Source organism: Corapipo altera, unplaced genomic scaffold (genome assembly GCF_003945725.1).
Source record: "Corapipo altera isolate COAL_440 unplaced genomic scaffold, ASM394572v1 65, whole genome shotgun sequence".
In the NCBI taxonomy this organism is placed as follows: domain Eukaryota; kingdom Metazoa; phylum Chordata; class Aves; order Passeriformes; family Pipridae; genus Corapipo; species Corapipo altera.
The window spans coordinates 910,674-921,614 of NW_020884891.1; the positions used below are offsets into that span (position 1 = coordinate 910,674).

Here is a 10,941-nt window from a genome sequence, read left to right on the forward strand (position 1 = left end):
GTGCAGGGGGCAGTGGGCAGGCTGTGAGAGCCCCCTGTGTGCAGGGGCAGTGGGCAGGCTGGAGCTGAAAGCATCCCCTCTTTTGTTTTTCAGGTTTGCGATATTCAGAGCCCCGGCGGGTTGCCAGCCCCCGCCCCGTGTGCCGGCCCCGCATGCACTGTGCTGGTGACCCCCATCCCACCACAGATCCACCCTGGAGCTGGCCCCGGGGGTAAGGTACTGTGCCACCAACACCTCCTTTTTAGTGTCTTACAGTACAGTGTTGCATAATTTGCTAAGCATTTTAGTCTTCCTACTCCTCTACTTCCTACTCAAGTAGATCAGACATTAGAAAAACACGGAGAATTGTCAGACCATGGGACTTATCTTGCCCTCGTGTTGTCCCTCTGGCTCCTGTGGTGGGTGTGATATCACCAGCATAGTGCATGCTGAGGCATCACATGGATTGGGAGCTGGCAATCCACGGTGAATCTGGACATCACACACCTGAAAACAGCCAAGGAAGGTAAGTTTAACACTGGAGCTGTGCTGAGTTTTCCTTTAAACCTTGTTTATTCAGGAGGATTCAGCATATATTTATAAAGGTTCTCTACTGTGTTTTTTCACTCACTTTTAAGTGACAAGATAATAATACATAGTGTTTCTGGTGCATAAGTCAGATCTGGAAGACACTTTGATATTCCACTGACAGAAAGTAAACATTCCTGTTGCTGTGAGCCATCCCTGGGAAAAGCAGGGATAACTTAGCACTGATGGGATAGCAGTGATTGAAGTCATAGAACTAAGACAATAGAATATTTTCATTATCTGCTTTTAAAAAAAGTAGCATTTTCTAATCTGACAAAGATTACTTGTCCTGCTGTGTTGGTTGCTTTCCTCTTATACAAATGTGTTTAAAAAATAGATGGAAACCACGAAATTCCCTTCATTTAAGACAGCATTTCAAGCAGCAGCAATTGCCAATTCAATGTGTTTTGTTGTGGTGGTATTTGAAACAAAAGGCACATCTTACAGATAACAGTCTATATTGGTATCATTTTCTCAGTCCAGTTTATATTTTCCAAATTTCATTGTATTACGCATTTGTTTTTGTAGAAAAGTCATTCCAGAGGCCCTGGATACACACACTTGCTGTTAGGTTTCCATTTTTTTTAAGCTTGAATTGTAAAGACTGAAGGTCTTTGAATATACACAGGATGGTTAATGTGTGGGAGTAACCATAAATTTTAATAGTACTGTTGTAAGTTTGCCCCTCTAAGACAGAACTCCCCATTTTTTAAAGGCTATTGAAGATTTGAGGGCTTTACTTGAAATAGTAGAACCCAGTATGTGAGTGTACATGCTATATTCATGTTTTGGGTGGTTTTTTTCTGAAAATATTCCTATAAAAATTGAAAAAATCCTCATTTTTTCCCTTTATGTGATTTTTGTTGCATTGCAGTTGATCTGAAGGCAACTCTCTGAAATTGTGTGGTTTTTTTCTTACATTATTTCACCAGCTCCACAGTGGTGCACAGTCACTGGCCCACAATACTAGTTAAATAGTTGGAAATTTTGCCATAAAGAAAACTTCTGATCACATATGTGATTGCCCCCCTGTTCTGCAGGAAGTTGCCATTGTTAAATAACCTCCCAGGAAAGAAATACTCATTTCTGTCAAACTGATAATGTTATAAAATTATAATGTTACAACATTATAAAATTTAGGAGTTTAGAAAAAGTTGGTGTTGCTTGAGTCAAAGATTTGAAAATAACTTTATTACCACCTCCCAATTCTAAATTTACAGGAACAGCTTACAGTTAGTAAGCTTTGAAATATTCTCTCAGGGTTTTGGCAGCATTTCTAGTCATACAACTCTGTATGAGTTGTGAGTTACCTCCAGTCCTTCAAAGACTCAGACATGCAGCAGAAATGGTCATTGTACTAAAACTCAAACAGATACTTATCATTTTGAAGACTATGGATAAGAAACTTTTATAAGAAGCTTTTTATAAAAGCCTTGCAGAAAAGAAAATGGTCTTTAATAAATTCAAGCATAGTAAATGTATGGAAATACTTTTTCCAAAATAAGTATATTCTAGCTTCTCCACTTTTCCTTTTGGAGTTCTAATAACTCCACCATGTCAGCATAACAAATATCAGTCTGTTACAGCAGGTGCTGTAACACTCCCAAGTGGATATAAAGGTGTTCTAATAACCTGGTGCTGGTAAACTTGAGTGTCAAAGGAATATTCCAGGCTCTGTGGCTCTCTCAGCTCTGGTGTTTGACTCTTCTGTCCTGCCAGGTAACATTAACACCATGCACTACACGTCAGACTCTCCCAGATTAAGGTGCTGATGTTGCTGGCATCAATTTCAGTAGATATTTAGAATGGGTTTTATTTAAAAAAAACAATTCCCCAAGCAGATTTTTAATTTTTTTCTCATGATCCAAGTTTGGTATTTTTCAGCATTGGACTTAATCTGTTGTATATGAAACCCCCCAGCTAAACCAGCATTTTTGAAGTGTTTTCCATTTAGTTTTCTTACTTTACAGAGGTTCTAAAATTAAAAGAAATACTTCCTTGTACTTACCTACATTTTGTCTAGTCGTGTCCTCAGTAACTTCTGTGCTCATGTGCTGCAATCCAAGGTTAGTGAAGCAGAGATGAGGTTTCTCAGTGCTGTGGTAGTTGGATAGTGTTCTGTGGAATCCTGTCTGTGAGTGGGAAGAGCTTAGTTTGGGATTGCTGGGGTGGATTCCTGCCCTGCTGCAGGAGGGGCATTCCCTGGCAGGCTCTGACCCTCCTCGTGGGGCTGCCTGGAGTGTTAAAGGCTCCAGTAACTCCAGTTCAGCCCAGTGCTGGTTAAAGCAGCTCTTGGGAACTGTCACCACTGCCCTGGGGCAGGAACTGGCAGGGGACTGGGGACCAGCCCAGCTCTCCCCAGGTGAGCCAGCCTTCCCTCAGGGATCCACACCGAGTCCTGGAAGCTGCTGTCACTTTAATGCTCATTGCCAGAATCTTTTAACTCGTGTACACATATTTTAATGTCCCGTGTGCAGTAAATTGCTGTTTCCCTGGAATGGGTGTAATTCAGGTTTTGTTTCCATTCTGTGGAATTCTCCTCCATTTTGAGCCCTTCAGTGGGTGTTGAGCATCACACAGGTTTGTGCTGCCCATCTGCACAGGAGCTAATTTTATCCCCCAAGAGAAGTGTGTTGGTACATATGTCAGAAAGATGCTTAGTTCAGTGGCCTTTGTGCTGGCAATTTGGGATGAATCTTAGGACATCTATGAGAATGCCCTTTTTACCAAAATAGTGCTGCTTTTAGTAGTTTGAATGTATTCTTTGTTGTACAACTACAATGAGCATTTTGATTATATAGACCAAATAATCAGTGAGTTGTGTACATAAAGGATGAGAAGTCAATCTCACATAGCAGTATTTGGATTTATTGTCACTGCATCATTTAATCAGCTCTGTATTATATTATAATCTTCATTAACACGTTTTCAAGTGATAAAGTGGATAAAATCATAATTTCTTTTAGGAAGAAGATGTCAGATTTTTAATGCACACTTTAACTGGGAATATACTCCAAGTCATTACACTTGACTAGTTTCAGCTACTAAATCTGAGTCACCAGTGTATCAGAGTACTGAAACTTTTGGGGACTCTTAGACTGTAACAGGCAATTCTGGGTTAGTTTTTAACATTATCGGATAGATGTGAAATTATTGAAAGATTTTTGCTCTCTAAATGTAATAGTTTCAGCCATAACCAGTTATCTCATTCCCTTTAATGACAGGCTCCCTCTTGTGTCCTTCATTCTGTAATTCCTGCTGTGTTCCTTGAATTGCAGTAAAATGATACTGAACTTCTGGAATCTCCTTGAGCTGTTTTGTAAAGGCCACTTATGAATACAAACCTTTACTGTGCATGGGGAGAATAGTGGAGAAAATCGTGCTGCTGGTTACTTTGACTTCTAAAAATGTGTTTGAACCTCATTATTGTTCTCTTCTCGTTACAGTGGATGATGTTGGGGAGAAGTTGGACCACATAGGAAGCACTCCCTTGAAGATCAGCACCGAGGTGGCGAACGATGACGTTGCCAAAGATGATGGGTTTGGCTCAGAAGTTATCAAAGTGTACATATTTAAAGCTGAAGCTGAAGATGATGTTGAAATAGGTACCTTTAAATTCTATTTATTCTTCCAGTAGTGTGAGGAGTTTCAGGGTCTTTTTGTTTGTTGTTCTTTATTCCACGTAACCCAGTGAACGGAGTGTTTTGTAGGACATGACATGGGGGTTGTTCAGGTTTGAATTTTTCAGGGTACACTGAAAGACCTTTTTCCTCCTCTCTTCTGGAGTATCAAACCTGTGTGGTTTTGTGACAGACCTGAATGTAAAAACACATAATTGGAATTTTATGGAAAAATAGTTTTGTTGTAAACAGGGAAAAATACTTAAGTGTGAAATTAAAGGTGGCTTTGTTCACATTTACTTAACATGTGTAACTTTGTTATTTCTTTTTGTTAAAGGTGGGACAGAAATTGTCACTGAGAGTGACTTTCACAATGGCCATTCTGTAGCTGGAGTGATTGAACAAGGAGGTGTTGGGAGAATGCAGCGAGAAAAAATGGTTTACATGGCTGTTAAGGACTCCTCTCAGGAAGATGAAGATATTAGTAAGCATAACCGGAAACATTTTTGTTTTTCATGCTATTTGTACGCCAATATAACCATCATTCTCAAGGACATTTTTAATTTTTTTCTGAAGGATTCTTCAGCCTGGAGTAGTAGAAAACTAAGCTCATCTTCCCTAAAAAAATCAAAAGCAGGCAATGATTATTTTAAAGTGTTGTGGATAGTGCACTTTGTGCTTACTGTGTGCAATCATTTCGTTATTTATATTAACTTTAACATGTCCATGGATGGGGTTAATGAGGTTAGTCAAACTTTCATTTTTCTGTTTTCCTCCTGTGAATTAAGCAGCTTTCTGGCAAAGTAGCAAATGCCATCAGTTGCAAGTTTGTAAGTTTGCATATTTGAAATTTTGTTGGTATTTGGTTTGGATTTGCATTTATTGATAAGTGTTTTCTCTCTTTAAGGAATGTCTGAATAAACAGTGATGCCCTAAGGGCAGAGGTGGTTCTAAATGCCACAGGAAGAAAAGTAGTTTATAATGGGTATCAAGCAGAGTGGGAGCAAATTAAATGAAGGAAAAGTTAGGATGAGCAGAATAAAACTGAAGATTTATTCTTCTCCCCTTGTCCAGGCTGTGCTGAAATAGCAGATGAAGTTTATATGGAAGTTATTGTAGGTGAAGAAGAAGCTACATCCCTTCCAGACACCCAGCTCGAGGACTCTGGCGTGAATAAAACGTTTGTCCCTGTTGCTTGGGCTGCTGCTTACGGTAGGAATCTGTATTTCCTGAAATCCCATCCATTATTCCCTCCCTCATCCAGCTTCCTGAATCTCTGGGCAAACGTGACGATCTCTCACCTCGTTCTAGGAGTTTGGAAACAGCTCCTCCTGATCCCTCTTTTGTTTCATGAGGTAGAAAGGAAAGCTGTTAGGAGAGGTTTTATGCTGTTCCTGATCCCAGCTCAGACGTGTGTGGGGTTTGATGGTTTATGGTGGCTGTTGAAGATCTTAGAACAACAAGAACAGCCTTAAGTATTTTACATTGGCTGGGGGGAAGGGGGAAAAACCTGAAGTAGGAATAAATGTGTAAACATGTTCCTAATAATTTCAGTTTATGCAAGTGTTCTAAGCCTATTAGTCCTTCAGGTTAGAAACAGAAAAAAGGTGATTTGTTCTCTATAGCCATGTTTCAAATAGTGGAACTGTCTTAGGATATATTCTGAATTCTGTCTATTCTTTTATATGATTTTCTTGGATTTTGATGCATTAAATGTTTGTTAAGAGGGTATTGGGTCATCTCTGGTTTATGTTATAATTAAGTAATCAAGTCAGTTAAAATTAATTGGTGTGATGATGCAAGCCCAGGTTGATGAAAGGGTTCAGAACCACAGAGCTTTGACACATAGCAGTGAACACTTCCAGTGCAAAATGGGGAATACACTCCTAAGGTATTCCTTGTACATCTTCCAGAACTTCACAGGGCCTCATGTAGATCAGTGCTGAGAAGCTGATCAGGGCCAAGTCCTCTTATCAGGCTGGTCCTACTCCAGGAAGATAACGTGCTTCCATCTCAGGAACATTGCAGATAACCTCTGGATTGGTATCTGAGCTGATAGATGAGGTTAAAAGTTTGCAGAAACAAGCATGTTAATTTTGAAAAGCAGGAAAGCCAGCATGGCAAGCATGCAAGCACAGATTTAGTGGATATTAACTCTCCACAAAGATGAGATTTTGTTTCCTGGGGCTTGTGACTACAGAACACTGAACTGATTGTGAGCTGCACATCTCCCTTTGGATGGTGTCAAGCTGTTATTTATTACCTAAGTTATTTTTCTCTCATTATCAGACTTTCAAAGCCATCATGTTTAAAAATAATTTTAATTTATAATGACTAAAATACCATTTTCTGCAGGAGATGAAAGAAGGCTTCCCCGAAGATACGAAGATGGTCAAGCGGCAGGTGAGAACTTGTAACAACATTAAAACTGCTGTGCTGTCCTTGAAAATGTGTGCATTTATGTGTCAGGGAATTCTATATTGAAGGACTCCATAGTCTTTCTCTACTATTTTGAGTTAAAGCAATTCTAGATGTCTGGAGGCCTTTGGAGGGGTGGGAAGTTGGGAGGCGCTGCCAGGTTGTTAATGCAGCGTTGCAGACAGAAGAGGGGTAATGCAGCTCTTAAGAAGTAAAAATAAGTTAAGTAGAAGGGAACAATCAGCATAACTCATAAGAAATTAATGTGTTGAGAAGTAAGAAAAATCAAGGAATATATTTAAAAATTAATCAGTATTTAAGCAATTATATTCCTGACTTTTGCCAGGAAAGAGAGAGTGCTTTATATTGGCATTTCTCTTTATGTGTGTTCATGGTAGAGAAAGGGCAATATTTGTTTTTAAAATGCTGCTGTGCAATTCCAGTCATCAGTCCCAAAGAAACAAGTTGTTTAAGGTTTTTTATGGTGTCTAATTTTTGTTTCTAGGAAATAACTTGGATACACGATTAGAAAACAAAAACGGTAATGCAACACAGTACCTGCAGATTTGTGATAGCATTGGCACTAATAGAGTGCTCAAACAAAAAGCCAAGAAAAGGAGGAGAGGAGAGGCCAGGCAATGGCAAACAGGTAAACACTGGATGGCTACGGTATTGTCATGGAGTGCCACCTACTCCTGTGCTATTCCTTTTCTCTTTTTTAAGCTGATGCAGAATTAAAAGCTCTAAATGATGATTTGCATATTTCCTGTGTCCTTCCCCCCTCCAGTTCTGTGCATAGAAAATGTCATATTTTTGCTATTCAGAGTCAGTACACTCAGGGCTGATGCAATTCATTGGAATGTTGCAAGCTATTAGAAAGTAACCGTGGCTATATTCACTGCACATGTGATAATTCCTGATCTATTGGAGCAGTTCCTAAAATTATATAAACTATAGGTGCTGTGGATTGGTTGTTTTTAAACTACTGAACCACTCTCTCTGCTGCAAGTGTAAGTGCATGAATCTGAACAGCACTTGGCTGATTTAAAACTTCATCAGTAAATGTGTTTCCTTCATAACTTGTTTTTGTTTGTTTAAAAACAGCTGTTATAATAGGTCCTGATGGACAGCCCCTAACAGTTTACCCTTGTCATATTTGTGGGAAAAAATTTAAATCCAGAGGATTCTTGAAAAGGCATATGAAGAACCATCCTGATCATATGATTAAGAAGAAGTACCAGTGTACAGACTGTGACTTTACAACTAACAAAAAAGTAAGTTTCCACAATCATCTGGAAAGCCATAAACTTATAAATAAGGTTGATAAAACTCATGAGTTTACAGAGTACACGAGAAGATACAGAGAAGCAAGCCCCTTGAGTTCCAACAAACTCATCCTGAGGGACAAAGAGCCCAAGCTACATAAGTGCAAATATTGTGACTATGAGACTGCAGAGCAGGGACTACTGAACAGACATCTGCTGGCAGTCCATAGCAAGAACTTCCCTCACGTGTGCGTGGAGTGCGGGAAGGGATTCCGCCACCCCTCGGAGCTGAAAAAGCACATGAGGACCCACACGGGGGAAAAGCCATACCAGTGTCAGCACTGTGTGTTCAGGTGTGCTGACCAGTCCAACCTGAAAACTCACATCAAAACCAAACACGGCACTGACCTGCCCTTTAAGTGTGAGCACTGTCCCCAGGCCTTCGCCGACGAGAAGGAGCTGCAGCAGCACATGGAGTTGTTCCAAGGGCACAAGACTCACCAGTGTCCCCACTGTGACCACAAGAGCACCAATTCCAGTGACCTGAAGCGACACATTATCTCGGTTCACACGAAGGACTTCCCCCACAAGTGTGAGGTGTGCGAGAAGGGCTTCCACCGGCCCTCAGAGCTCAAAAAGCATAGCGAGACCCACAAAGGGAAAAAGATCCACCAGTGCAGGCACTGTGACTTCAAAACCTCAGATCCTTTTGTACTTAGCGGGCACATCCTCTCAGTTCACACCAAGGACCTGCCTTTTAAATGCAAACGGTGTAAAAGAGGCTTTAGGCAGCAGAACGAACTGAAGAAGCACATGAAGACCCACAGTGGGAGGAAGGTGTACCAGTGCCAGTATTGTGAGTACAGCACCACGGACGCGTCGGGCTTCAAGCGGCACGTCATCTCCATCCACACCAAGGACTACCCCCACAGGTGTGAGTATTGCAAAAAGGGCTTCCGCAGGCCCTCCGAGAAAAATCAGCACATCATGAGGCACCACAAGGAGGCCATAATGTGACCGAGGAGCTGCAGGAGGAGGCGGTGTAGAAACTGTGATAATGCTAATTGGGGAAAAAAATAAATCTCACGAACTGTTTCTCCTGGTTTCAAAGCTTGATATTAAACCATAACTTTACATTCTTTGTATTAAAAGTCTTAAAAGTATTAGGGTTGGCAGGGGATCTCATAGCCCTATGATTGTTGCTTATCAGAACCTAAAGAGCACTATAGAATGGAGAGGTTGGATGAATGTCTTAAAAGTTGCAGGAAGATGGATGAATGTCTTCAGGTGAATAGTATTTCCCGTGGCAAAGTACAGAAGACAGAGCAGAGCTGATTGTGTGACCCATTTTGTCAGTAACGTTTGTCTCCAATATGAAAACAGTTCAGAGTCGTGGTGGGGTGAGTTACAAAAGGTTTGCAAAGGAGCCCAGTCTTCACTTCTTGTGCAGTTTTGAACGGGGGGTTTTAGTCAGTCACTTCATCCCAACGTTTTAATTGTGCCTAGAAATTGAATTCCAGAACTGCTCAAAGTTGGGGGGGTTGTCCCTTGTTTGGTTTGATTTTTTTTTTATTTTTCTTTTTTTGAACATTTCATCAGGAAACTTTTTGGTTTCCTTTATTAGTTTAGGTCCAAGAAGCATTTTTTTACTGGTTTTCAAAGCTGCTAACCTATTTTATTGCAGGATTTGATGTTTGAAATAGAGCACTATGTTATGGTCTCAGAGGTGGTGTTCTGGTGCTAGGGTTAAAGATATATATGTACATAATTTCCCTTTTTTATCTGAAACTACAGTTGAATGTTGTTCAGTATGGCACATATAACAAAATTAACTCTGAATTTGACTTTTTTTTTAAGGATAAAATGGATGCAGCTCATAGTGTTGTGACAACACTAGTTTTTCTTCTCGCTACTTTAAAAATCTTCTTTAAAAAAGAATATTAAAAACAGTTGAAAACTGTAGAGTTGTTTTTTTTTTTTAATTAAAATTCAAAGTACTTAGAAGTTCTTTAGGACAGTGTTCTTAACAGGTATGACAATTACTGTCCTACCTCCTAATAGGAAATTTTCCATGTAGACATAAAATTGCACCTTTCAGTGGATTCTTTTTAAAAAAAAAAAGATCTATACCATGCTATAAACATGCATTTTCAATCTGTAAGAAAGTATATATGCAGTATTTAACCAGAAAAATCTGCTGCCACTAGAGTTTGGAGGTGGATCTTGAGTTTACAGTGTATACATTTAAAATATGCATCCCTTTACAATGCTTTGTGTTAGCATGCTGCAGATCCAATGGCGCTTATATAACGAGCTGGTCTAGGGCTATTTAATGAAAAACCTGGTCATAAATGTTATGCATATAATGTGTATTTTTTACTTTTTTAGTTGCTTCATGTTTGCACACAGCTGTTCACATGAGAAATTGTAACTTCATGCTATATTGTGGCTTTGTGTTCCAGATAATGTTCATATTTTGGTTTTTTTTTTTTTTGCACCAGATGAGAATCAGTTCCTTGAGAATAAATTTTTTTTATATTTCTAAACTTCAGAAAGTTAAATTTGGGAAATCTCTTAGACAAATACGTGTTTTATGTGGCTGTAAAAAATGATGTACACGCTGTAAAATAAGATTGTCACTGTTCTGTGGGATTATTATTTCTAAATGTGTTACTCATCGTAACGGGCATACAATAAAACGCATCTCTTGCACTCCAAAGTTCTTGGAGTTTGCTTTTCATTTATGGTGTTTAGGAAAGTCTCATTCTGTGGAAACTTATCTGATATTTTTAATTGCATTATTCACTAATTAGTATGTAATAACATTTAACCAGAAGCAGGTTACTGGAGGTGTATTTGTCAGGCTGTTGAGGGGAGAGCTTTGGCTTTGATTTGACTAACCCTTTAAACTTACAGGTAATGTGCTTATTTTGTTTATTTCTAAAATTATTCTCAAATGTGATACTGACATTCCTTTGACATTATTTTTCCTTTAAGAGAGCATAAAACTTCTCAAGTGTTTTGGGAAAACTCAGGTAGGTGTTTTTTTCCTTTTTATCTGTGTAATAAGA

General features: G+C 39.3%; 1 protein-coding gene across 2 annotated transcripts in view; it reads left to right on the top strand.

Moving 5' to 3' along the window:
- The window catches only part of ZNF711 (zinc finger protein 711), a 17,302-nt gene extending 6,713 nt beyond the window's left edge, over positions 1 to 10,589 (top strand). Inside the window, exons 3-8 of one of the 2 annotated variants that reach the window (XM_027645227.1) lie at positions 4,014 to 4,172; positions 4,525 to 4,671; positions 5,262 to 5,399; positions 6,543 to 6,590; positions 7,111 to 7,254; positions 7,710 to 10,589. In XM_027645227.1, coding sequence (XP_027501028.1) covers positions 4,014 to 4,172; positions 4,525 to 4,671; positions 5,262 to 5,399; positions 6,543 to 6,590; positions 7,111 to 7,254; positions 7,710 to 8,887 — 1,814 coding nt within the window. In that variant the 3' untranslated portion in view covers positions 8,888 to 10,589. The remainder of the gene's footprint in view (positions 1 to 4,013; positions 4,173 to 4,524; positions 4,672 to 5,261; positions 5,400 to 6,542; positions 6,591 to 7,110; positions 7,255 to 7,709) is intronic. The other variant, XM_027645228.1, reaches the window with a different exon arrangement.
- The last annotated feature ends 352 nt before the right edge of the window (positions 10,590 to 10,941 follow it).